This window comes from Sebastes umbrosus, chromosome 1, assembly GCF_015220745.1.
Source record: "Sebastes umbrosus isolate fSebUmb1 chromosome 1, fSebUmb1.pri, whole genome shotgun sequence".
Taxonomy (NCBI): domain Eukaryota; kingdom Metazoa; phylum Chordata; class Actinopteri; order Perciformes; family Sebastidae; genus Sebastes; species Sebastes umbrosus.
The window spans coordinates 22,816,805-22,844,624 of NC_051269.1; the positions used below are offsets into that span (position 1 = coordinate 22,816,805).

At 40.1% G+C, this 27,820-nt stretch overlaps 3 protein-coding genes and 1 long non-coding RNA gene across 6 annotated transcripts; 1 reads left to right on the forward strand and 3 right to left on the reverse strand.

Moving 5' to 3' along the window:
• Nucleotides 1–4,370: 4,370 nt before the first annotated feature.
• LOC119491269 (nuclear factor 7, brain-like) lies at nucleotides 4,371–24,928 on the reverse strand. Of its 2 annotated transcripts, none has more exons than XM_037775097.1 (3): nucleotides 24,830–24,928; nucleotides 23,188–24,720; nucleotides 4,371–4,844 (listed from the first exon to the last, which is right to left on the reverse strand). In XM_037775097.1, the coding sequence occupies exon 2, from the start codon at nucleotides 24,701–24,703 to the stop codon at nucleotides 23,315–23,317; it is 1,389 nt and encodes a 462-aa protein (XP_037631025.1). In that variant the 5' UTR covers nucleotides 24,704–24,720; nucleotides 24,830–24,928; the 3' UTR covers nucleotides 4,371–4,844; nucleotides 23,188–23,314. The 2 variants fall into 2 exon arrangements, with proteins under 2 accessions (XP_037631025.1, XP_037631035.1); XM_037775107.1 differs by lacking the exon at nucleotides 4,371–4,844 and adding an exon at nucleotides 16,325–16,383.
• Nucleotides 4,372–6,687, reverse strand: LOC119491244 (zinc-binding protein A33-like). The gene is made up of 2 exons (XM_037775046.1): nucleotides 6,487–6,687; nucleotides 4,372–6,377 (listed from the first exon to the last, which is right to left on the reverse strand). Exon 2 carries the CDS (start codon nucleotides 6,358–6,360, stop codon nucleotides 4,972–4,974), a length of 1,389 nt encoding a protein of 462 aa, XP_037630974.1. The 5' UTR covers nucleotides 6,361–6,377; nucleotides 6,487–6,687; the 3' UTR covers nucleotides 4,372–4,971.
• On the reverse strand, nucleotides 16,382–24,965 carry LOC119491252 (nuclear factor 7, brain-like). 2 transcript variants are annotated; one of them, XM_037775064.1, is made up of 2 exons: nucleotides 24,830–24,965; nucleotides 16,382–17,916 (listed from the first exon to the last, which is right to left on the reverse strand). In XM_037775064.1, exon 2 carries the CDS (start codon nucleotides 17,897–17,899, stop codon nucleotides 16,511–16,513), a length of 1,389 nt encoding a protein of 462 aa, XP_037630992.1. In that variant the 5' UTR covers nucleotides 17,900–17,916; nucleotides 24,830–24,965; the 3' UTR covers nucleotides 16,382–16,510. The 2 variants fall into 2 exon arrangements, with proteins under 2 accessions (XP_037630992.1, XP_037630982.1); XM_037775054.1 differs by lacking the exon at nucleotides 24,830–24,965 and adding an exon at nucleotides 19,180–19,504.
• Nucleotides 24,966–25,154: 189 nt separating this feature from the next.
• LOC119491319 lies at nucleotides 25,155–26,439 on the forward strand. The gene is made up of 2 exons (XR_005207590.1): nucleotides 25,155–25,259; nucleotides 25,771–26,439. It is a non-coding gene; the product is annotated as an uncharacterized LOC119491319 (long non-coding RNA).
• The last annotated feature ends 1,381 nt before the right edge of the window (nucleotides 26,440–27,820 follow it).

The window sequence follows — 27,820 nt, forward strand, 5'->3', positions numbered from 1 at the left end:
CCAGTTACACAGTGGAACTGAAACTTGCTTTAGCTGCTGATTTGCGAACATAACATTCCTCGCCCGTAGGAGTCGTTGTTTTTACGTGAACGTTTACATGACCAACGTGAGATGATGTGGAGCGTCGTAGAGCTTGAATGCGATAGCGAACGTTAATACGTTCATTTGTTGATCCATAATTTAGCCAGCTGACTAGCAAAACATCTGATCAGCTGGTCCTCTCAGTCTCAACCAGGACTAACGTTACTAACTAAGATAAGATAAGATAAGATATTCCTTTATTAGTCCCACAGTGGGGACATTTGCAATGCACAGCAGTAAAGGGGATAGTGCAAAAAACAAGATGCATCAGCTAACACAGTAAAGAAAGAGCTAAACAAAGTGTAACAAAATATGAACCATTTAAATAGAAGTATAAAAATAGGAGCAGTATATACAGTATTGACAATAAACAGACTATTAACAAAATTGAACAAGTGGAAAATGATATTGCACAGTGAGAATGAACTAACTAATGCTATTGAGTCTGTCCTGAAGCAGCTCTGACTTTTGACAGTTGTGTTATAATATCAGTAATATGTAATGTGATATATGATGGCAAGTTAAGGGCTTTATAAATAAACAGAAACCAGTTCCTGTCACATCTTGCTGTTAGAGAGGCCCAGTTTAATGTAATGTAATGGAACTGAATATAAGGCCTGTGTTAATCCATACAGACACTGCATAGAGTTGAATAGTCACTTCTATTGCTATTGGACATATCCAGTTCTAGTAATCATTGGTCATGAAGTATTCTAGTTTATTTGAGGAACAGAAGCCGTCTCACTGGAGAACAGGCTGAGCAACTCTTCTTTCTGCACCACAGTCTGCTGCTGCTGAATTGAGACTCAAACTTCAGCACAAATTTAAGTTTTGCTAGTTTTATTTATTTTTACACTTTATAAAACTTCAGAGAGATATTGTTTATTTATTTATTAAAATGTTCAGTTAACTTTATAAGAAGCTGGGACCTCCCTGCACTTTTTGTTTTAAGATAATGTTGAAAAGTTCGCTTTTAAAGGTCTCATATTATGCTCATTTCCAGGTTCATAGATGTATTTTAATGTTGCACTAGAACATTTTTACATGCTGCAATGTTCAAAAAACCCTTTATTCTTCTCATACTGCAGCCTGAGTCTGCCTGCCTCAGAGCCTAATTCAGCCTCTGTCTGAAAACCCCTGATTCACAGCCTGTCTCCTCCCACTCTGCTCTGATTGGTCAGCATTTTCTGTCAATCAAATGTCCTCAACAACACAGCGCTCACGGTCTGAGAGCAGGGAGGGAGAAGCAGAAGAGTAAAATAAACTACTTTAAAGTTTATAAACCAGAAACTTCACCCAGCGCACGTTACCGGAGGAATCTGATCAGAAATCTGCGACAAATGAACAACATCTGCGGTTCAGACTCCAGGTTTTCCTGACGGTTTCTCTCAGGTAAATAATGCTATTTATATCTCTGTTAGTTAGCTCAGTGTTTACCTCATGCATCAACTCTGTATACCGTAAACATTCACTCTGTTTAACGTGTGTCTTTACAGGTCCATCTGTGAGAAATGACCGACAGAATCATCCCAGAGGAGAGCAGACAGCTGAGAGCAGACAGCTGAGAGCAGACAGCTGTGATCAGACAGCTGAGAGCAGATAGCTGTGATCAGACAGCTGAGAGCAGACAGCTGTGAGCAGATAGCTGAGAGCAGACAGCTGAGAGCAGACAGCTGTGATCAGACAGCTGAGAGCAGACAGCTGAGAGCAGACAGCTGAGAGCAGACAGCTGTGATCAGACAGCTGAGAGCAGACAGCTGAGAGCAGACAGCTGAGAGCAGACAGCTGTGATCAGACAGCTGAGAGCAGATAGCTGTGAGCAGACAGCTGAGAGCAGACAGCTGAGAGCAGACAGCTGTGATCAGACAGCTGAGAGCAGATAGCTGTGAGCAGACAGCTGAGAGCAGATAGCTGTGATCAGACAGCTGAGAGCAGACAGCTGAGAGCAGACAGCTGAGAGCAGATAGCTGTGAGCAGACAGCTGAGAGCAGACAGCTGTGATCAGACAGCTGAGAGCAGACAGCTGAGAGCAGACAGCTGAGAGCAGATAGCTGTGAGCAGACAGCTGAGAGCAGACAGCTGTGATCAGACAGCTGAGAGCAGACAGCTGAGAGCAGACAGCTGTGATCAGACAGCTGAGAGCAGACAGCTGAGAGCAGACAGCTGTGATCAGACAGCTGAGAGCAGACAGCTGTGATCAGACAGCTGAGAGCAGACAGCTGAGAGCAGACAGCTGAGAGCAGACAGCTGAGAGCAGATAGCTGTGAGCAGATGGGAGATACAGAGCTAACCCGTTAGGGGTTAGCTACATGCTACTGCTATGAGACGGTGTGTAACCACAGCGACCATCAGGGTGGAAAATAGAAGATGTGAAACAGTAGTCAGTTCATTATTTCTGGTAAAAGACACCTGATAAATGTATGGAAGATCAGAGTAATGGTATATTATTTACAGTAGAAGTTGTCTCTGTGTTACCATGACTACAGACCACCGGAGCTTAGCTTACTGTAGTTTACCGGAGCTGAAAGACTTTCTCCTGTACCATGTCACATAACTAACTAACAGGTGAGATGATTACAAATGCTGTGAATAATTAATATTGTCATCTTTCTACTCAAATAAAGTTTGACTGTGAAACAGAAATGTGTTGTGTTGCTTACAAGTCACTATTTACTACCTGTACTCTTCTACATGCATGACATCAAATATATATAATATATAAATGTCAGCTGTTTAAACAGTGTAATTACATAAAGCCTTTGTAAAAGAACATGTTATATTTAGATGATGGGAGTACATGAAGCCTGTTCTGCTGGTTCTTGCAGACTAACAGTAGGAGCTACTTTGCTCAAGTTCGGTTGAGGAGGAGAGACAGTGACGCGCTGTGGGGCGGGGTCAGCTACTGAAGGTTCTCTCTGGTTCGACCAGGAAACCCTTACATGGCTTGCATTTCTCTAATGACGTCAGAAGAGAAGGAAAAAAAGCGAAGTGATTTTCTACACCCATTTCCGGACAAACGGAGCAGGAGAAAAAGAGAGAGGATGGTCTTTTATGATACTATGGTGGCCTGTAGACACACTGGGGACAGATATTGATGTTTAAAAGACATGGAAAAGTGCATTTTGCATAATAGGTGACCTTTAATTAAACATGTGCTTTAATGTATTTCAATGAAGTTTTGTGTTATTCCCATTTTTGACAACAAGATTTAAATTTTTACTGCAAATGTATATCGGTTCAAAATATCGGTTATCGGTCTCCTTGATTACTAATAATCGGTATCAGTCTTAAAACAAACATATCGGTCGATCCCTAATATGTATATATACTGTATATATATATGTATATATATATACAGTATATATATGCAACATATATTTATTATTTTTAACCCCATAATTTCTTATATCTTCAACTGTGTAATACTGACTTAACAGTACAATAATTTAGTGCAATAATTCAATAATCTGGTTTACTCTGGTATTAACACTGCATTTATTTATACATATATTTAAACTAACATTCATATTTATTTATACTATTCTTGCATTTTTACACACCCAATGATAGACCCTATTTTTCATCACTATTTGCACTCTTGTTATTCTATATACTGTATGTATCTAGAATGGGAGCAAAACATAACTCAATCTCGCCCCGGGGATCAATAAAGTATTTCTGATTCTGATATTTTTTTTTTATTTCCTTGCTTTAGAGAGGGAAGTTAGTCGCAAAGCTTGCCACTGCATTTATATCCTCCACCTTGAAGAAGGTGCTTCATTTAGCTGTGAGTGTGACTACAGACGGAGATCCGGAGGGTGTAGGGTCCAGATTGGAACTGGGCCTTTGGTTTGGGAGCAGGGCCACGCCTCAACCACCCACCTACCTGGTCATCCCATTCTGTCCTGTTTGTTGCTCTCTGCGTTAAGAGTTCTCATTGAGAACGACTTGTGTTAAAGTGAACTAGAAACGAGTATATCAACAGTAAAAACATGTCTAAAAATATCTCTTCTAAATAAAATTCATCAAGAAAAGTCTATATGTGGTTTTGTCCATGCAGGCTGCTGCTCCTCCGGCTTTCTTATGTTTGGAAAATGTCACCTGAACTGGTTGTTGCATCAAATAGAGAATTGTACATATATTTTTGGATGATTACATATATTGTATAAATTGTTAACATTTCATGTAATTAGACATTGATTTTAATGTTTTGAATAATTTGGAATAATCTGGACTACAATTTAAAATAAAGTTTGTTGGTGAACAATGATTGGCTGCTCAAACATGCAGTTATTGATAAACTGATTCTTTTTTCTTTATTTGGATCTCATCAACTTCTACAAAGTCTTTGCTGGTCTTCATGGCTCCACACACACAAGTCAAAATAATCAAAATGAACAACAATTTACAGTAAAATGAAACAGTATCAATAAAAGAAAAGTGTAAACGAACCAAACAGAAAGATCAGAGATACTGAGTGAAATTATTTTACAAAAAACAAAACCCTCTTTCTTTCTCTCTTATTGTTTCTAAATGTAGCATTTGAAGCAGTTTAGTATATTTAATTAAGATGATGTACTTGCATAATTATTGCAATTTTTGGGTTGTATCCATATGGTTGAATGCACTTATTGTAAGTCACTTTGGATAAAAGGGTCAGGTAAATGAATGTAATGTAATTTAATAAAGGTCGACAACAGAAACAAAAAGCAGATTGTCAAACTAAATAATAAAAAGAAAATAAAAACATAATAAAACAATACCTGAAACAAAAATAAATATATCTTTGGAATAATGAGTCAGCAGGAGGACAGGTGCAGCTTAAATTCAGAGAGTTTTCCCCTTAAGAAATAAACATCATTAATATAAATATGATCATGCTCTTTATCTTTAACTGCTCTGTTCCACTGTCACACAGACCTTCAGTGGTAATATATTCAGTTGACCAAAAGTGTAAATGTATGGAAACAGCTTCTCAGTGAAAGTGTGTGTGAAGGTGTGGATGTGTGTGTTAGTATCAGGATCAGAGAACGACAGCTTTCCTCTGTTCCAGTCCAGATTCACTCTGATCCTCTGGAGCTTCTTCTGGACTCTGAGATCAGTGGGTGGAGCTGGTAGTGACGATGCTGAGTATTTACCTTTATGGAACTGTATTCTCCATAATCCAGACCGTATGAATCCCTTCCTCTGGACAGACTCTGCTAACACACCCAGAGACCAGTATGTACTGTCTCCAACCTCGACATCCCAGCTGTGAGTCCCAGAGTTAAAGCCCTCAGAGCCCAGGACAGACCAGCGTTCATCAAACCTTTCTGGATTATCAGGAAGCTGCTGTTTCTCTCCTCCTCTCACACTGGTCAGATCTTCAGACAGGATGAGTAATGGATGAGCAGTGTTTGGATCCAGAATCAGAGGAGTGTAGGAGACCATCTCCTTCATCTTGTTCCAGATGTTGAAGGTCAGGTTGCCCAGGTGTTTGGCCTCGTCTATCAGAGCTCCTGAGAGCAGCTGTGGATCCTCCAGCAGGGGGCGCTGCTGGACTCTTTCCACTGCAGCCTTGTAGTTGTGCAGGAATGAGACGTCTTCAGCTCTCAGCTCCTCCTCTGTGGCTCTGAATGTGTCTGAAAGAGCTGCTATCTCTCTGCTCAGAGCCTCCATCTTCTCCTTCATCATCTGGCTCTTCTGCTCCTCTTCCTCCCTCAGTGCAGAGATCCTGGCCTCCTCTTCCTCTTCTAGAAACTGGTGAAGCTTCTTAAACTGCTCCTTAATCTTCCTCTCTGTGCTCCTGGCCTGGACCTTCATGTGTTCTGCTGTTTGATCAGACTTCACTTTAACTTGTTCAAAAACCTTTAACTTCTCCTTTAAGGTCTCCAGAGTTTCCTGAAGTTTCTTCTTGTGTTGTCGTGCAGCTTCATCGATGGGTCTGAATCTGTGGTTGGTGTGTTTTTCTGAATCTCTGCAGACGACACACACTGGCTGCTGATGGTCCAGACAGAAGAGTCTGAGTTCCTCAGAGTGCAGACTGCAGAGAGCCTCTGAAGCTCTCTGATCTCTCTCCTGTAAGAAGACCTCACACAGGTTCTTTAAGGCCAGGTTACAAGGTGGTTGTGGCTTTGAAGATCTTCTCTTACAAACTGGACACTCACGTGTTAGTTTCTCTCTCCACCAGTTCTCCAGACAGTCTTTACAGAAGCTGTGGCTACATGACAGGAGAACAGGATCTCTAAAGACGTCATGACAGACCGGACAGCAGAGATCCTCCTCTGATCTGGAAGCCATTTTGTCTCTGAGTGAAGCTGAAAACACAGCAGACAGAAAGTTCAGTCAGTCATGGCTCCCCTCCCTCCTCTACTAGCTTCACTGACATTGACCTTCACTTTGAGTCGTGATTTTAGTCAAACTCACCTTCAGTGTGTGGAGCGTCAGCAGGTTGAAGCAGCAGTGTTGTAGTTTTCCACTTTTCTCTCCTGTAGATGAACTCACTCAGATGAAGTTGTTAGTTTGTTCTGAAGGTGAATCTGATCGTCTGGTTTTCAGTCTGTGTGACTCTCTTTAGTGAGGAAGAATAACAAACTGTTTCCTGGTTTGTCTGGTTTATCAGGTGAGTCTGGTGAAGGTGGAGCTTTAGTCACATCTCCTCTGCTGAATGTTGTTGGACACAGAGGAGTGACTCATGCAAAGTCCTGATTCATTGCAGGACATGTAGACTGATAGTGTGCAGCAGGTTGTTGCAACAGTTACGTTTATGAGAAGAATCGCTTCCAAACAGATCATCGCCTGAATCAGAAGGATGGATCTACAGTTCTGGATCCATGGCGAGTTGATTATTTGGTTAAATCGAAGGTAGAGAAAAAATATTCCTAAAATGTTCCATAGTCCCCCTTTCTTATATTCATGGCACCCCTTAATGAAGTTAACAAGTTAACTTCGTCCCAATTCCAAACCCCTACACCCTCTCCTTAACCACTTCCACTTCGTTCAGGTGGAGGGTCCGCCATATGAAGTGCCACCCCAAACCAATTAGCGGGGAGTGGAAGTGGGTTATAAAAACCCTCCAATAGCAAGTCTACATGGATGACGACTTAACCAGCTGCTCTCACTGACTAAGTGCAATGCTGTTTTTTGTCCGTCATGGAACATGCTCCAATGTAAGTTCCATGTGACTACCGTTACAAACATTTACTCTTAAACTGCTCCAACTAAGAGAGACATTTAATTTATTTTACTTTATTGTCATACAGACGTTATCAACTTCAAGTAAATATTGCATATTGTATTTAGGATCAAATATACCCTTGTCTAGTCTAGAAAATGGTAGACATGTTCATTTGATTATAAAGTGTTGTATATTTATACATGTGTATATATATATATATATTAGGGATCGACCGATTATTGGCCTTGGCGATATTATCGGCCGATATTCAGCATTTTGCCGATTATCGGTATCGGCATTTTTTTTAACCGATAACCGATAAATTGAATTAATTTATAAATGCGCTACTTTGGCTCTGATCAGCCTCCTCTCTGTGTCAGCCTGCTGTCAGCGCTCTCCACTGTGCAGTCTAGCTCAATGTCCCGCCCACAGCACTATCTGATTGGTTACACACAATGAGCACTAGCCAATCAACACTGAGGGTTACCGTGCCCCAGACGTGCAGACCAAGACAGACAGACAGACGGAGCCGCTCCGGTGAGCGGAACCGTGACCTTTCGGTAACACGGAAGATATTGTTGTGTAAGTTCCAATAAACATCCCAATCCTTTATGCTGAAGTTGCAGAAACACCACGATCTTATGATCTATTTATATGCTAACAAGCATGTCTAGTTTACCAGACTTCCGGTTGAGCGACACCATGTGAAGACGTGTCAGGCTGAGCGCTTCACCAAACTTGACTTATCAAAGCAGAAATACATTCTCGACCAGTGTAAAGTGTCTTTGTTTAATTATAAGTGAAAGGGGAAGATAAAATAGCACTAGAAGCAGCGTTGTAACGTTAGTTTAGAACTTGACGGACCATGCCGCGCCACAAGACACAAGAAGCTAGCATGCCCGCAGCTAGCAAGGAGAGCACGGGCGAAGAAGCTGGCGGCGGCCAAGTGGCGATTCTCCGTGAGATAAGGACACTGAAAGTGGAGCTACTCTCGAAAATTGACGAGAAGGCAGAGACTCAAGCCACTGAGATCAGAAATCAGTGTGGACAGTTAAGAGGAGAATTTAAAAATGCGATGGAGCAGTCAAACATGAAGACCACGGCACTGGAAGCCCGGGTGTCCGATATGGAGGAAGCAGGGAACGAACACTCAGACGCTATAACCTGCCTTCAACAGGAGGTAGCCCAGCTGAAGCGCGACGTTACCAGCCTGGAGCAGAAGAATGAGGACTTGGAGGCTAGATCCCGCCGCTGCAATATGCGCATAATCGGTGTGAAGGAGAGACGAGAGGATGGAAAACATGTTCCAGAATTTGTTTCACAACTGCTGATGGACTCTCTTGGGCTGGATAAAGCTCCTCTGTTGGACCGGGCACACCGCACTTTACGGGAAAGACCGGGAGATGACCAGCCAGCGAGAGCACTGATAGTGCGGTGCCACTACTTTCAGGAACGGGAGTTGCTGATGAAGACGGCCATACAGAAAAAAGAGACTGTTACTCCAGATGGTGAAAGAATACGCATCCAACCCGACTACACCCAGAAGATCACCAAACAACGGGCTGCCTTCAACGAGGTGCGCGGTGAGCTGCGGCGTCTCGACGGAGTACGCTACGGCTTGTTTTACCCAGCGGAGCTGCGAATCACGACCACGGAGGGGATCAGACGGAGCTTCAAGGACGCCAAGGTAGCCATGGAGTTTGTGAAGGGGAAGCTAAAGTCATAAAATGAATGGATATTGGTGTACTACATGTTGGCCATTATATAACAGTGAACTACGTTTGAGTAATGTAAATGGCCATACACCGAGGCGATGAAAGAGGGATACAGCTAGTCTAACATAGATGGACAGCTTGGACAGTAGCCTGTTATTTATTTATTAATTTTTTGGGGATTTTGAAAGCTCCAAGATGAAGGTAGGCTGTTATTCAACCTTCTCACTTATGTTTGTTTAATTGAGGTTTTGGCATGTTTAAAATAGTGTGAGAAGCATAATCCTATCATAAGTCTGTTCGTTTTTGTTTTATTTGATATACCACCCACAGTTAAGGTGAGGTGATGGATGGGATACCTGGCTAGGGAGTTTTGTACTCCAAAATGATGATAATTTGGTGAAATCCCCATTACTGCTTATGTTTTACATTTTGGAAAGGCTACTTAAAGGGACTGTTTACGGGATAATAAGAGTAACTTTGTTAAAGAGAAATTCATTTTTGAAATAATATTTTCAATGATAGTTTTGGTTGAAGCTCAAGCCTGTTGGAGGAGTTGCTTGGGAAGTAGGTTAGGAGTTGTAGCTGTAGGTAGGCTACTGGCAGCCTCCCGTTTGGAGGCCAGCCTAATGTTATATGTATGTTGTTGTTATTATCATTATTATTGTTTTATGGTATGTTTGTATCCCACCCCTACCCCCACCCCAACACTTCAGGGAGCCCACAATGCGATACATTTGAAAAGAGCAAGGAATGGTGGATAGAAATAACACTGTTGTGATGAGTTGGAACTGTCGTGGTCTTAACCATCCGATTAAACGAAGTAAAATATTTTCCCACATCACCAAACAGAAAGCAGAGATAGTTTACTTACAAGAAACTCATCTCCTCCCAAAAGACCACAATAAACTACTCAGAGGTGGCTTTTCCAAAATTTTCCATTCAAAATTTACAGCAAAGAGTCGAGGTACAGCCATCCTTATACATAGAGATGTTGTGTTTGAAGAGTCAAAAGTAATTACAGACAAGGATGGGAGATTTGTGATTGTACAGGGGAAGCTGTTCAATTTACCTGTAGTGTTGGTAAATGTATACGCCCCCAACTGGGACAACGTGAAATTCTTCAGTGACCTCTTTGCATGTCTCCCAGACCCGAATAGTCATCAGCTTATACTAGGTGGAGATTTAAACTGTGTATTACATCCAGTTTTAGACCGATCAAAATCTCTATCTGGGACGCTGAGCAGATCAGCCCGATGTGTAAATGATTTTTTACAAACTTATGGAATGGTAGATGCATGGAAATACAAGAACCCAACATCCAGGCAATATTCTTTTTTTTCTACAGCACACCAGACATACTCTAGAATCGATTTCATTTTCATAGACAAGAGAATGTTGCCCTTGCTAAAATCTTGCGATTACACAGGCATAGTTATTTCTGACCACAGCCCTGTCTCTATGAAACTTAATTTCACAGACAATATACCATCAAGACGTGTATGGAGGCTAAACCCTAGCCTACTGGCAGATAAAGAGTTTGAGTCTTTTATGTCAAAGCAAATAGATTTCTTCCTTGAGACTAATCAGACACCAGACATAAGTAAACACACCCTCTGGGAGGCAATGAAGGCCTTTTTACGGGGCCAGATAATTTCATATAACGCTAATGTGAATAAAAAAAGAGTGGAAAGGACCAATCAACTCATCTCCAGAATAAATGCTGTAGATAGAGAACACTCTCAGAATCCCCATACCAACCTCTACATGGAACGAGTGGCATTACAAACAGAACTTGATATATTAACTACAGGGTCAGAAGAGGAGCTGTATCTAAAATCCAGGCAGAGGGAATACGAATATGGAGAGAGAGACAGTAAATTACTCAGCCACCAGTTAAGACAAGCTACTGAAGCTGGATACATAGCAGAGATAGAAACCCCTCATGGTATAACCACGAATCAATTGGATATTAATAATCAATTTAAGAAATTTTATGTGGATTTATATACGTCAGAGTCTTGTGGTGGAGCAGAGACAGAAACTTTTCTTAACAATCTAGAATTATCTCCAATTAGTGAAAAGGAAAAAAAAAAATCTTGAACAGCCTATATCAGCTAGGGAAATTGAGCTTGCAATTATAGGAATGAAAAGTGGAAAAGCCCCCGGACCTGATGGGTTTCCCATTGATTTTTATAAAAAATTTGCACTTAAACTGGTCCCCATTTTGAGAGATGTGTTTGCAGAAGTACTTGAAAAGAAGTTATTACCACCCACCATGACACAAGCCATAATTTCAGTTTTACATAAAAAAGACAAGGATCGTTTGAAATGTGACTCATATCGGCCTATAAGTTTGCTCTCAAACGACTATAAGATCTTAATTAAAGCCCTTGCATCACGACTTGACTCTGTCATTCACTCTATAATTCATCCCGACCAGTCAGGGTTTATCTCCGGGCGACAACTTTCTGGTAATTTACATAGACTCTTTAACATACTCTACTCCTCTAATGGACCGCCCTTACCAGAGGTGCTAATCTCCCTCGACGCCCACAAAGCTTTTGATCGCATTGAATATGAATATCTCTTTGCAGTTTTCAAAAAGTTTGGTTTTGGTCCCACTTTCTGCTCTTGGATCAGGGTCATATATACCTCTCCAAAAGCATGTATCCGAACTAACAAGATTATATCAGACTATTTTCCTCTTTACAGAGGTACTAGACAGGGCTGTCCGTTGTCCCCACTCTTGTTTAATATAGCCATAGAGCCCTTAGCCTTAGCAATAAGACAAGAGGTAAACTTGATGGGGATAAACAGGGGTGGCCACACCCATAAAGTATCATTATATGCGGATGATCTTATTCTTTATATCTCCGAACCCGAGACATCAATCCCTAAAGCCCTGGACATTATATCCAAATTTGGGAAAATATCAGGTTATAAAATAAATCTTTCCAAAAGTATAATATTTCCGATAAATGATCATGTACAGCAGTTCAATTTTGACCGGTTCCCATTCAAAGTAGCTAGAGACAAATTCACATACTTGGGTGTTTCGGTGACACGTAAATATAAGGACTTATTCAAATGTAATATGTTGCCAGCATTAGAGAAAGCCAAACAAGACTTAAACCGATGGTCATTACTACCTATTTCCCTAGCGGGTAGGGTAAATTCCGTCAAGATGACCATTCTACCTAGACTTCTCTTCCTGTTTCAGAATGTTCCTGTGTTTATTGCAAAATCTTTTTTTAAGAGTTTGGATAAATACATATCTTCCTTTATTTGGAACAAAAACATTCCTAGAATTAGAAAAGCATATCTAGAGAGACCGAAAGATGCGGGGGGACTGGCACTGCCAAATTTTCTGCATTATTACTGGGCTTCCAACATTCATAAAGTTATTCACTGGGTATCAAGTTTCTATGAGGGCACAGGACTATTATGGGCTGAGATGGAACAATTTGTTTGCAATCCAGTATCCTTACCATCAATGCTTTGTGCACCACTACCTCTCAGCAAAAAAAGGCAGACAGTCAACCCCATTGTAAGTGGCTCACTGAAAATATGGTCCCAGTTTAGGTCACATTTTAAACATAAACAGGCGCTCACTTTGCTACCTATCGTATCTAACGGGCTATTTCCACCTTCATTAATAGACTCTGCATTCCAGTTATGGTTCAGGAAGGGGCTACGATGTATAAGGGATCTTTTTCAAAATAATAACTTTATGTCTTTTGAGCACATTGTTAGAGAACATGACATACCTAAATCTCATTTTTTCAGGTATTTGCAAGTGCGCAGCCTAGTCAGAAAGCTTTTTGTTTCCTTCCCATCTCGCCTGACAAATGTTTGGATTGAGGAATTTTTAGATTTGGATCCTCTTGAACGTGGTCTGATATCTAGACTTCTACAGTGAAATTCAAAGGGTGGCATCGCCTTCACTGAACCATCTCAGGGAACAATGGGGTAAAGACTTCGGAGCGGTTATTTCAGATAAAGTTTGGCGGTTTGCAATTGAACGGATCCATTCAACATCTATCTGTGTAAAACATGGATTACTACAATTTAAGATTATTCACAGACTCCACCTTTCAAAAAGCAAACTCGCAAAGATGTTCCCAGGAACAGATCCAACTTGCTCCCGTTGCCATCAAGACGATGCCACCCTTTATCACATGTTTTGGACTTGCCCAGCCCTGGTTCCACTCTGGACCGCTATCTTTGAGACCTTTTCATACATTTGTGGTAAAGAAATACAGCCAGACCCAACAATTGCGATATTTGGGGTAGCTCCTCCAGAAGTCTCACTGTCATTGGTTCAAGCTGATGCAGTGGCTTTTTCCTCACTGCTAGCGCGAAGGCTAATACTACTACAGTGGAAATCCAACAATCCACCGACGCATTCTCAATGGATAGAAAGTGTAATGACATATTTAAAGCTAGAGAAACTTAGATACTCAACAAGAGGCTCATCTAAGAGGTTTTTCAAAGTGTGGAGGCCTTTTCTCTTTTACTTTGAACATGAATATGTATCTAAACAGCAGATGTAGGCTCCCCTGATCCCCCCCCCCTCATCCCCCACCCACACGTGCACACACACACACACACACACACACTCTCAAAATCCACATTCACACAAGTATGGATGTATAAATGTATGTTATTTTAGTAGTGTTCCACAATTTTTTTTTTTTTTTCTTTCTTTTTCTCTAGTATTTTAGTTACGTATGTACTTGTCTGATATGTTGTGCACCTTATATTGTTTGGTATGTTGTTTTGACTATGTACTTTGAAAAATTTAATAAAAAGATTTACACTAGTTTACCAGTTACACAGTGGAACTGAAACTTGCTTTAGCTGCTGATTTGCGAACGTAACATTCCTCGCCCGTATGAGTTTGTGTTTTTACGTGAACGTTTACATGAACAACGTGAGATGATGTGGAGCGTCGTAGAGCTTGAATGCGATAGCGAACGTCAATACGTTCATTTGTTGATCCATAATTTAGCCAGCTGACTAGCAAAACATCTGATCAGCTGGTCCTCTCAGTCTCAACCAGGACTAACGTTACTAACTAAGATAAGATAAGATAAGATAAGATATTCATTTATTAGTCCCACAGTTTGCAGTGCACAGCAGCAAAGGGGATAGTGCAAAAAACAAGAAGCATCAGCTAACACAGTAAAAAAGAGCTAAACAAAGTGTAACAAAATATGAACCATTTAAATAGAAGTATCAAAATAGGAGCAGTATATACAGTATTGACAATAAACAGACTATTAACAAAATTGCACAAGTGGAAAATGATATTGCACAGTGAGAATGAACTAACTAATGTTACTGAGTCTGTCCTGAAGCAGCTCTGACTTTTGACAGTTGTGTTATAATATCAGTAATATGTAATGTGATATATGATGGCCAGTTAAGGGCTTTATAAATAAACAGAAACCAGTACCTGTCACATCTTGCTGTTAGAGAGGCCCAGTTTAATGTAATGTAATGGAACTGAATATAAGGCCTGTGTTAATCCATACAGACACTGCAGAGAGTTGAATAGTCACTTCTATCGCTATTGGACATATCCAGTTCTAGTAATCATTGGTCATGAAGTATTCCAGTTAATTTGAGGAACAGAAGCCGTCTCACTGGAGAACAGGCTGAGCAACTCTGCTTTCTGCACCACAGTCTGCTGCTGCTGAATTGAGACTCAAACTTCAGCACAAATTTAGAGATATTGTTTATTTATTTATTTATTTAAATGTTCAGTTAACTTTATAAGAAGCTGGGACCTCCCTGCACTTTTTGTTTTAAGATAATGTTGAAAAGTTCTCTTTTAATTAAACATATGCTTTAATGCATTTCAATGAAGTTTTGTGTTATTCCCTTTTTTGACACCAAGATTTAAATTTTTACTACAAATGTATATCGGTTCAAAATACCGGTTATCGGTCTCCTTGATTACTAATAATCGGTATTGGTCCTGAAAACACCATATCGGTCGATCCCTAATATGTATATATATATATATATATGCAACATATATTTATTATTTTTAACCCCATAATTTATTATATCTTCAACTGTGTAATACTGATTTAACAGTACAATAATTTAGTTCAATAATTCAATAATCTGGTTCACTCTGGTATTAACACTGCATTTATTTATACATACATTTAAACTAACATTCATATTTATTTATACTGTTCTTGCATTTTTACACACCTAATGATAGACCCTATTTTTCATCATTATTTGCACTCTTGTTATACTATATACTGTATGTATCTAGAATGGGAGCAAAACATATCTCAATCTCGCCCCGGGGATCAATAAAGTATTTCTGATTCTGATATTTTTTTTTTATTTCCTTGCTTTAGAGAGGGAAGTTAGTCCCAAAGCTTGCCACTGCATTTATATCCTCCACCTTAAAGAAGGTGCTTCATTTAGCTGTGAGTGTGACTACAGACGGAGATCTGGAGGGTGTAGGGTCCAGATTGGAACTGAGCCTTTGGTTTGGGAGCAGGGCCACGCCTCAACCACCCACCTACCTGGTCATCCCATCCTGTCCTGTTTGTGTCTCACTGCGTTAAGATTTCTCATTGAGAACGAGTCGTGTTAAAGTGAACTAGAAACGAGTATATCAACAGTAAAAACATGTCTAAAAATATCTCTTCTAAATAAAATTCATCAAGAAAAGTCTATATGTGGTTTTGTCCATGCGGGCTGCTGCTCCTCCGGCTTTCTTATGTTTGGAAAATGTCACCTGAACTGGTTGTTGCATCAAATAGAGAATTGTACATATATTTTTGGATGATTACATATATTGTATAAATTGTTAACATTTCATGTAATTAAACATTGATTTTAATGTTTTGCATAATTTTGAATAATCTGGACTACAATTTAAAATAAAGTTTGTTGGTGAACAATGATTGGCTGCTCAAACATGCAGTTATTGATAAACTGATTCTTTTTTCTTTATTTGGATCTCATCAACTTCTACAAAGTCTTTGCTGGTCTTCATGGCTCCACACACAAGTCAAAATAATCAAAATGAACAACAATTTACAGTAAAATGACACAGTATCAATAAAAAAAGAAAAGTGTAAACGAACCAAACAGAAAGATCAGAGATACTGAGTGAAATTATTTTACAAAAACAAAACCCTCTTTCTTTCTCTCTTATTGTTTCTAAATGTAGCACTTGAAGCAGTTTAGCATATTTAATTAAGATGATGTAATTGCATAATTATTGACATTTTTGGGTTGTATCCATATGGTTGAATGAACTTATTGTAAGTCACTGTGGATAAAAGTGTCAGCTAAATGAATGTAATGTAATTTAATAAAGGTCGACAACAGAAACAAAAAGCAGATTGTTAAACTAAATAATAAAAAGAAAAGAAAAACATAATAAAACAATACCTGAAACAAAAATAAACATGTCTTTGGAATAATGAGTCAGCAGGAGGACAGGTGCAGCTTAAATTCAGAGAGTTTTCCCCTTAAGAAATAAACATCATTAATATAAATATGATCATGCTCTTTATCTTTAACTGCTCTGTTCCACTGTCACACAGACCTTCAGTGGTAATATATTCAGTTTATCTCTACTGTTAATGTATGGAAACAGCTTCTCAGTGAAAGTGTGTGTGAAGGTGTGTATGTGTGTGTTAGTATCGGGATCAGAGAACGACAGCTTTCCTCTGTTCCAGTCCAGATTCACTCTGATCCTCTGGAGCTTCTTCTGGACTCTGAGATCAGTGGATGGAGCTGATGGTGACTCTGCTGAGTATTTACCTTCATAGAACTGTATTATCCATATTCCAGACTGTATGTCTCCCTTCCTCTGGACAGACTCTGCTAACACACCCAGTTCCCATGATGTATTGTCTCCAACCTCGACATCCCAGCTGTGAGTCTCAGAGTTAAAGCCCTCAGAGCACAGGACAGAGAAGTATTCATCAAACCTCTCTGGATTATCAGGAAGCTGCTGTCTCTCTCCTGGTCTCACACTGGTCAGATCTTCAGACAGGATGAGTAATGGATGAGCAGTGTTTGGATCCAGAATCAGAGGAGTGTAGGAGACCATCTCCTTCATCTTGTTCCAGATGTTGAAGGTCAGGTTGCCCAGGTGTTTGGCCTCGTCTATCAGAGCTCCTGAGAGCAGCTGTGGATCCTCCAGCAGGGGGCGCTGCTGGACTCTTTCCACTGCAGCCTTGTAGTTGAGCAGGAATGAGACGTCTTCAGCTCTCAGCTCCTCCTCTGTGGCTCTGAATGTGTCTGAAAGAGCTGCTATCTCTCTGCTGAGAGCCTCCATCTTCTCCTTCATCATCTGACTCTTCTGCTCCTCTTCCTCCCTCAGAGCAGAGATCCTGGCCTCCTCTTCCTCTTCTAGAAACTGGTGAAGCTTCTTAAACTGCTCCTTAATCTTCCTCTCTGTGCGTCGGGCCTGGACCTTCATGTGTTCTGCTGTTTGATCAGACTTCACTTTAACTTGTTCAAAAACCTTTAACTTCTCCTTTAAGGGTTCCAGAGTTTCCTGAAGTTTCTTCTTGTGTTGTCGTGCAGCTTCATCGATGGGTCTGAATCTGTGGTTGGTGTGTTTTTCTGAATCTCTGCAGACGACACACACTGGCTGCTGATGGTCCAGACAGAAGAGTTTGAGTTTCTCAGAGTGCAGACTGCAGAGAGCCTCTGAAGCTCTCTGATCTCTCTCCTGTAAGAAGGCCTCACACAGGTTCTTTAACACCAGCATAGAAGGTGGTTCTGCCTTCGAAGATCTTCTCTTACAAATTGGACACTCGCGTGTTACTTTCTCTCTCCACCATCTCTTCAGACAGTCTTTACAGAAGCTGTGGCTACATGACAGAAGAACAGGATCTCTAAAGACGTCATGACAGACCGGACAGCAGAGATCCTCCTCTGATCTGGAAGCCATTTAGTCTCTGAGTGAAGCTGAAAACACAGCAGACAGAAAGTACAGTCAGTCATGGCTCCCCTCCCTCCTACTGCGGTCAAGCCAGCCTCCACTTCGAAAAACACAGTCAAGCCAGCCCCCAAGTTGTTTTGCGGTACGTGTATATCCAAGGCATTACGGTAAGAGGGCGTAGGAATTGATTTCAAAATAAAAGCGTTGTTGTGATGAACGTGATATGCCTTCAAAATAAAAGCACCGTTCTGATGAACGTGATAGACCTTCAAAATAAAAGCACCATTCTGATGAACGTGATGGGACATTCAGATTCATTCAAGTGGTCAGTCAGTCTGTCAATAATAAATAAATAAATGAATGAATAAATAAATTCAGATTATAATTAAAGGGAAACTGTCTTTCGAAATTAAAGCCTTTTAAAAATCTCATATGTGGGCTATCTTCCCTCTAAATTCAGATCAGAATTAAAAGGACACGACCAACTATCACAAACTAATTTCACAACAGAATAATAGTAGACCACCTTAGAGTATCACTCCGTCACTATCAGGACATTATGATGTAGAATTCCCAATCTGAATTTAGAGGAAAGAAAGCTCATATATGAGATTTTTAAAGGGCTTTAATTTTGAAATTCTACATCAGAATCTACTAATATTCTCTGAGTGACACTCTGAGGTGGTCTACTGTCATCCTGAAGTGAAATTAGTCTGTGATATTGGACAGTTTCCTTTTATCAATTCTATCTATCTCAAGTTAAATTAGGCACTGTGTGAGGTTGTATACTGTAATTTAGAGGTTAGATCACCCTTTGTAAATGTATTATTTAATATTAAGTTTGACTAAGTATTTACACAATTGGAATAAGATTTTTCTCTGACCTACATTTTGGAGGTGGTTGTTTTTCTTTTTAAATTATCATTCATTTCATTTAGTATTTCATATGTATTCATTTTGTTTCATTTATTTTTTACTTATTTATGTATTAGTTGTTTAATCATTTTATTCATTCATTTATTTGTTATTGACAGACTGACTGACCTCTTGAATGAATCTGAAATGTCCTATCACGTTCATCACAACGGTGCTTTTATTTTGAAGGCCTATCACGTTTATCAGAACGGTGCTTTTATTTTGAAATCAGTTCTTACACGCTCTTACCGTAATGCCTAGGATATACAAGCACCCCCAAACCAACGCAGCGGCTGGCTTGACCACAGCTCCCTCCTCTACTAGCTTCACTGACATTTACTTTCACTTTGAGTCGTGTTTTTAGTCAAACTCACCTTCAGTGTGTGGAGCGTCAGCAGGTTGAAGCAGCAGTGTTGTAGTTTTCCACTTTTCTCTCCTGTAGATGAACTCACTCAGATGAAGTTGTTAGTTTGTTCTGAAGGTGAATCTGATCGTCTGGTTTTCAGTCTGTGTGACTCTCTTTAGTGAGGAAGAATAACAAACTGTTTCCTGGTTTGTCTGGTTTCTCAGGTGAGTCTGGTGAGGGTGGAGCTTTAGTCACACTTCCTCTGCTGAATGTTGCTGCACACAGAGGAGTGACTCATCTAAAGTCCTGATTCATTGCAGGATATGTAGACTGATAGTGTGCAGCAGGCTGTTGAAACAGTTATGTTAATGAGAAGAATCGCTTCCAAACAGATCATCTCCTGAATCAGAAGGATGGATCTACAGTTCTGGATCCATGGTGAGTTGATTATTTGGTTTAATCGAAGGTAGAGAAAAAAAATATTCCTAATATTTTCCATAGTCCCCCTTTCTTATATTCATGGCACCCCTTAAAGCAGTGGTTCCCAAAGTGGGGGGCGCACCCCCTAGGGGGGGCGCGGCTTCATCACCAACCCACACACATAGACACACACACACACACACCAGTAAAACAATATAAAATTAAATTATAACGAATACAATTGCAAACAAGTTGTAAAGATAGGGCATTATATCATATGGTTGCACCTAAGAAATAAAAATAAAATAAAAAGAAATCAAGCGGAACCGACGTGACATGCACTGTGTTCCAACCACACCCCCCAGAGCGGCTCATGTTACAGACCGACTAGCGGCAAAACCAGAGAGAGAGAGAGAGAGACACACACAGCGACACAAAGAGAGCGAGAAAGACACAGAGCGACACAGAAAGAGAAAGAGAAAAAGATAAGAGTTAGGAAGGAAGCGATGTACCAAGATGGACAGATTTGTGACTGGTATAAAGCGCAAATCAGATGGCAAGTCTGTTACAGCTGTAACAGGCGATGCGGCCACCACAACAACGGCACAAAAAAAGGTAAAAACGAGAAAATATAACGAGGCATATCTGTCCCTGGGCTTTACAAGCACCATGGTCGGCCAAGACGAGAGACCCCAGTCTGTTGTGTGTCTTAAAATACTGGCGGCAGACAGTATGAAGCCCACTAAATTGAAAAGACATTTGGAAACCCACCACCCCGATCATGTGAACAAGCACCTTGAGTTTTTCAAAAAGAAATTGGAAAACTGTCATGCCCAGCAGAGTCACTTTGTAAAAGCTGCATCTGTCCCTGTGAAAGCACGACTCGCTTCCTACAAAGTAGCCTATAGAGTCGCCCAATCCAAAAAGGCTCACACAATAGCGGAGGAGTTAATTTTTTTTATTTATGTTTTTACCTTTATTTATTCAGGGGGAGGTTCACTGAGATCAATTAATACAATATATATAGATAGAATATATATATAGAATATAAATAGAATGTAATGCAATTAATATGTCTGAAAGCAATCTAAAGTCCAATCTTTTTGGAAATTGATTTTATTTTTGCTATTTTTTTTTCAGTAAAACAAACTAAACAATAAACTGTGAAGTGGAAAAGTGAAGTGATATGTACTTATTTTAGAAAAAAAAACAAATATTTTATAGAGTTTATATATTATAATGCAATTAATTCAAAACAAAGAAGGTAGGACCCATTTGGGGTGGGTGGGGTCGGGTGCGGTGGGGGGGCTTACAATGTTCCTATATCATCAAAGGGGGGCTTGACAGAAAAAGTTTGGGAACCACTGCCTTAAAGGGACTGTTTGTAAGAATCAGAAATGCTTGTTAATAGCGACACCTGTGGCCGTTAAGTCAACGAAGGTCAGCGTCAGGCTCACGCTTGTGCTCGCTCTACATAGACATGAACGAGCATCGCTCAAAACAGTGAGGCGAAACACGTCAGCTAAAACCACAATATCACTCTATATTTCACCTGCTTGGCAGTAATGTTAGCTGACCAGACGAAGGTCTCTCCATGAATCAATGCTGATCCTAGTGCTGGCTTTTCCTGCTTCAGCCTCCCAACCGCGGCCTGTGGAAACAGGGAGACACCGGCACCCGGTTGGAGACGATAACGTTTCTCGCTGCGGAGCAGAGAACAGCCGACACTCCGGCCCTGGAGATCAAAGCTAGGGTCTCCCCCCGCGTCCTCCGACCGCGATCAACACTGTTTTGCAAGACGGGCTTCACTAGATATAACTTTGCGGTTTTGGTGCTTCCGTGTAGTTTGAGTTAGAGTCTGAGTCTGAACAGCGTAGCCACACGCGAGCGCGCATGGGACGACGACCCCGGTGATTTATATGTGTAAGAAGATACAAACAGTCCCCTTAATAAAGTTAACAAGTTAACTTAGGCCCAATTCCAAACCCCTACACCCTCTCCTTAACCACTTCCACTTCGTTCAGGTGGGGGGTCCGCCATATTAAGTTCCACCCCAAACCAATTAGCGGGGAGTGGAAGTGGGTTATAAAACCCTCCAATAGCAAGTCTACATGGATGACGACTTAACCAGCTGCTCTTACTAACTACGTGCAACGCTGTTTTTTGTCCGTCATGGAACATGCTCCAATGTAAGTTCCATGTGACTACCGTTACAAACATTTACTCTTCAACTGCTCAAACTAAGAGACATTTAATTTATTCTACTTTATTGTCATACAGACGTTATCAACTTAAAGTAAATTTGTATATTGTATTTAGGATCAAATATACCCTTGCCTAGTCTAGAAAATAGTAGATAGGTTCATTTAATAATAAAGTGTTGTATATTGTATAGTGTATATACTGTATATATATATATATGCACCTAATGATAGACCCTATTTTTCATCATTATTTGCACTCTTGTTATACTATATACTGTATGTATCTAGAATGGGAGCAAAACATAACTCAATCTCGCCCCGGGGATCAATAAAGTATTTCTGATTCTGATATTTTTTTATTTCCTTGCTTTAGAGAGGGAAGTTAGTCCCAAAGCTTGCCACTGCATTTATATCCTCCACCTTAAAGAAGGTGCTTCATTTAGCTGTGAGTGTGACTACAAACAGAGATCTGGAGGGTGTAGGGTCCAGATTGGAACTGGGCCTTTGGTTTGGGAGCAGGGCCACGCCTCAACCACCCACCTACCTGGTCATCCCATCCTGTCCTGTTTGTTGCTCACTGCGTTAAGAGTTCTCATTGAGAACGAGTCGTGTTAAAGTGAACTAGAAACGAGTATATCAACAGTAAAAACATGTCTAAAAATATCTCTTCTAAATAAAATTCATAAAGAAAAGTCTATATGTGGTTTTGTCCATGCGGGCTGCTGCTCCTCCGGCTTTCTCCTTGTTTGGAAAATGTCACCTGAACTGGTTGTTGCATCAAATAGAGAATTGTACATATATTTTTGGATGATTACATATATTGTATAAATTGTTAACATTTCATGTAATTAAACATTGATTTTAATGTTTTGCATATTCTGGAATAATCTGGACTACAATTTAAAATAAAGTTTGTTGGTGAACAATGATTGGCTGCTCAAACATGCAGTTATTGATAAACTGATTCTTTTTTCTTTATTTGGATCTCATCAACTTCTACAAAGTCTTTGCTGGTCTTCATGGCTCCACACACACAAGTCAAAATAATCAAAATGAACAACAATTTACAGTAAAATGACACAGTATCGATAAAAAAAAGAAAAGTGTAAACGAACCAAACAGAAAGATCAGAGATACTGAGGGAAATTATTTTACAAAAACAAAACCCTCTTTCTTTCTCTCATTGTTTCTAAATGTAGCACTTGAAGCAGTTTAGCATATTTAATTAAGATGATGTACTTGCATAATTATTGCAATTTTTGGGTTGTATCCATATGGTTGAATGCACTTATTGTAAGTCACTTTGGATAAAAGTGTCAGCTAAATGAATGTAATGTAATTTAATAAAGGTCGACAACAGAAACAAAAAGCAGATTGTCAAACTAAATAATAAAAATAAAATAAAACAATACCTGAAACAAAAATAAACATATCTTTGGAATAATGAGTCAGCAGGAGGACAGGTGCAGCTTAAATTCAGAGAGTTTCCCCCTTAAGAAATAAACATCATTAATATAAATATGATCATGCTCTTTATCTTTAACTGCTCTGTTCCACTGTCACACAGACCTTCAGTGGTAATATATTCAGTTTACCAGCAGTGCAAATGAATGGAAACAGTCTCTCAGTGAAAGTGTGTGTGAAGGTGTGTATGTGTGTGTTAGTATCAGGATCAGAGAACGACAGCTTTCCTCTGTTCCAGTCCAGATTCACTCTGATCCTCTGGAGCTTCTTCTGGACTCTGAGATCAGTGGGTGGAGCTGGTAGTGACCGTGCTGAGTATTTACCTTCATTGAACCATATTCTCCATAATCCAGACTGTATGAATCCCTTCCTCTGGACAGACTCTGCTAACACACCCAGTACCCAGGCTCTACTGTCTCCAACCTCGACATCCCAGCTGTGAATCCCAGAGTTAAAGCCCTCAGAGCCCAGGATAGAGATGTATTTATCAAACCTCTCTGGATTATCAGGAAGCTGCTGTTCCTCTCCTCGTCTCACACTGGTCAGATCTTCAGACAGGATGAGTTTTGGATGAGCAGTGTTTGGATCCAGAATCAGAGGAGTGTAGGAGACCATCTCCTTCATCTTGTTCCAGATGTTGAAGGTCAGGTTGCCCAGGTGTTTGGCCTCGTCTATCAGAGCTCCTGAGAGCAGCTGTGGATCCTCCAGCAGGGGGCGCTGCTGGACTCTTTCCACTGCAGCCTTGTAGTTGTGCAGGAATGAGACGTCTTCAGCTCTCAGCTCCTCCTCTGTGGCTCTGATTGTGTCTGAAAGAGCTGCTATCTCTCTGCTCAGAGTCTCCATCTTCTCCTTCATCATCTGACTCTTCTGCTCCTCTTCCTCCCTCAGTGCAGAGATCCTGGCCTCCTCTTCCTCTTCTAGAAACTGGTGAAGCTTCTTAAACTGCTCCTTAATCTTCCTCTCTGTGCGTCGGGCCTGGACCTTCATGTGTTCTGCTGTTTGATCAGACTTCACTTTAACTTCTTCAAAAACCTTTAACTTCTCCTTTAAGGTCTCCAGAGTTTCCTGAAGTTCCTTCTTGTGTTGTCGTGCAGCTTCATCGATGGGTCTGAATCTGTGGTTGGTGTGTTTTTCTGAATCTCTGCAGACGAGACACACTGGTTGCTGATGGTCCAGACAGAAGAGTTTGAGTTTCTCAGAGTGCAGACTGCAGAGAGCCTCTGAAGCTCTCTGATCTCTCTCCTGTAAGAAGGCCTCACACAGGTTCTTTAAGGCCAGGTTACAAGGTGGTTTTGACTTTGAAGATCTTCTCTTACAAATTGGACACTCACGTGTTACTTTTTCTCTCCACCAGCTCTTCAGACAGTCTTTACAGAAGCTGTGGCTACATGACAGAACAACAGGATCTCTAAAGACGTCATGACAGACCGGACAGCAGAGATCCTCCTCTGATCTGGAAGCCATTTTGTCTCTGAGTGAGGCTGAAAACACAGCAGACAGAAAGTACAGTCAGTCATGGCTCCCCTCCCTCCTCTACATGCTTCACTGACATTGACCTTCACTTTGAGTCGTGTTTTTAGTCAAACTCACCTTCAGTGTGTGGAGCGTCAGCAGGTTGAAGCAGCAGTGTTGTAGTTTTCCACTTTTCTCTCCTGTAGATGAACTCACTCAGATGAAGTTGTTAGTTTGTTCTGAAGGTGAATCTGATCGTCTGGTTTTCAGTCTGTGTGACTCTCTTTAGTGAGGAAGAATAACAAACTGTTTCCTGGTTTGTCTCAGGTGAGTCTGGTGAGGGTGGAGCTTTAGTCACATCTCCTCTGCTGAATGTTTCTGCACACAGAGGATTGTCTCAATCCAAAGTCCTGATTCATTGCAGGATATATAGACTGATAGTGTGCAGCAGGCTGTTGCAACAGTTATGTTTATGAGTTTATGAGCACCATACGAGACATCAACCCCCAGAACAACCTCACCTTCCTCCGGATTCACTCCAAGAAGAACGAGATCATGATCGCTCCAGGTGAGAGGGGAAAAGTAATGTTTTCAATGACTTGCTCTGGGACACTTCAACATGCAGACAGGGGACTGAACCACTAACTCTATGATTAATGTCCGACTCGCTCTACTCCCCGCGCTACAGCCGCCCCAAAATTAGAAATAAAAATGTACTTCATGCAACATATACAGGGCAAAAATCCTCATAAAGCTACATATATCTGTGAAATCTGTCTTTGGTGGATGAACAAATGCATTATGTCATACTGACCTTACTCTATTCTGTCCCAACAAGCATGCACAAAGTTATGGTGTTTCTTTAGTGCCAAACACCTGCTTTGTGTTAGTATCTGTCTGTTGCATCTCGGAAAACAAGGAAACACTGTCTGTTGAAGCACAAAGGGAAACACCCTCTAAAAACACTGGAACTTATTTGCAATTAAGATCCCCAACTGCTTTAGTTTGTGCTGCCACATGCTCAAGTTGTTTTGTACTACTGTATATAGAGCTGAACTATTTTGCCTTTTTCTTCACAGATAAGGACTATTTCTTGATCGTCATTCAGAACCCCTCGGACTGAAAAAGGAGGAGCTGCTGCCCGACTCATTACTCTCTTTGTCTTTCATATTTAAACAGTCAAACATTTTCTTTGTCCCGCTAAAATCAAACAAACCTGTTTACCAGAAGCTTTTTATGCACTTGCTGTACCAGAAAGTAACGACAGGATTTGAAGGTGAATGAAATTGAATCACTGCTCAATGACGAGATGTGTGAACCGTACGCCAGTCAGTCGATCACTCTGCAGGCAAATTAATTTTTTCCATGTTTTAGCATTCCAGTTGGGCCTCTTCTCTTTGCATACTGGACATTATGTCACTGTGTTTATTTCAGAGGTATTTTAGCATGCGATGAAAAGTGCACACCTGCTAAAATACCTCTGGCTTAAAACTGCACCAGTGCATTCATGTCTGCACAGTGTAGAAGAGAGAGACCACAGCACATCTTTAAGTTTGAGGAGGTTTTTCAGTTCCATCTTAATGGAAAACTTTGGATTATTATTTATTATAGTGTTGGCAAAAAATGTTGAAGTGCAGTATTTCACTGGTGAGCAGCGAACTACACTACAAAGACTTCTCTGCTCTGCCATGTCAAGTTTCTGATGGTTATTTTTAACAAATTAAGAAATTAAAAAAAGTCAAAATGTTCTTGTGTTGTCATGGTTTTGGGTTGAGGTTAACAAGCAATTGATCTTTACTATGGCTGTCAATCGATGAGAATATTTAATTGCGATTAATCGCAAATTAATTACACATTTTGTATCTGTTCAAATGTACCTTAAAGGGAGATTTGTCAATTATTTATTACTCTTATCAACATGGGAGTGGGCAAATATGCAAATGTATATATGTATTAATGTAAATCAATTAACACAAAACAATGACAAATATTGTCCAGAAACCCTCACAGGTACTGCATTTAGCATTACAAATTTGCTAAAATTATAACATGGCAAACTGCAGCCCAACAGGCAACAACAGCTGTCAGCGTGTCAGTGTGCTGACTTGACTATGACTTGCCCCAAACTGCATGTGATTATCATAAAGCAGACATGTTTGTAAAGGGGAGACTCGTGGGTACCCAGAGAACCCATTTTCATTCACATATCTTGAGGTCAGTGGTCAAGGGACCCCTTTGAAAATGGCCATGCCAGTTTTTCCTTGCCAAAATTTAACGTAAGTTTGGAGCGTTATTTAACTGTTATTATCACGTTAACTTTGACAGCCCTAATTTTTACTTGTTTGACACTGGACTGAAATGTATTTTCATTGAATAGTGATCTACCAGAGACTTAAAGGGACAATTCACCACCTTTTATGTGGATGTCAAGGGTGATGTGCAGCGTGAACTTAGCCTATTTTCACTGTTTCTTGAACACAACATTGTATCTTAATTTCAGGCAACTTTCTAAACACGTTTTAAGTATTAGTAGATTTACATTGGAAAAAGACAAAGTCTGAATCACAGTGATAGCAAGCACATAAAGAGCTATGTTTTTAGTGAGGTATTGATAGACGCTACCAATCCACAACAACAAGAGAACAAGAAAGAGCTATTAACTGAAAAATATCAGTAAATGCTTGAAAAGACTTCCTATTTGACATGTTCTCAGTTTTTAAATTAGATGGCAGCAAAGACACGGCTTGATTATTTAAAGATTGAACAGTATCAACAGAAAGACATCCTTTAGCAGCTAGATATTCAAGTTCATATAAATAAATAAGTAATGAGAACAGTCATTTTAACAATATTAATAAACTGCTGTTTAACAATAGAAGCAAAAAGGAAAAAGTTATGATTTTTTCATAACAGTAATGAACGCACACTTTTTGTTTTGCGGTTAGTCTTGATCCATCTAAGTTAAATTCTCTCACAATTCCATTTTGTATATATTATGGAAGAACATTTTGCTGTTCCGCATTAACCCCACTGCTTTATGTAAAAATAATAATGAAAAAATATGTATTTCTTTTTTAAAAATTCTTCTGATCATATTAAAAATAAATATGTAAAAAATTATTAAAGTGG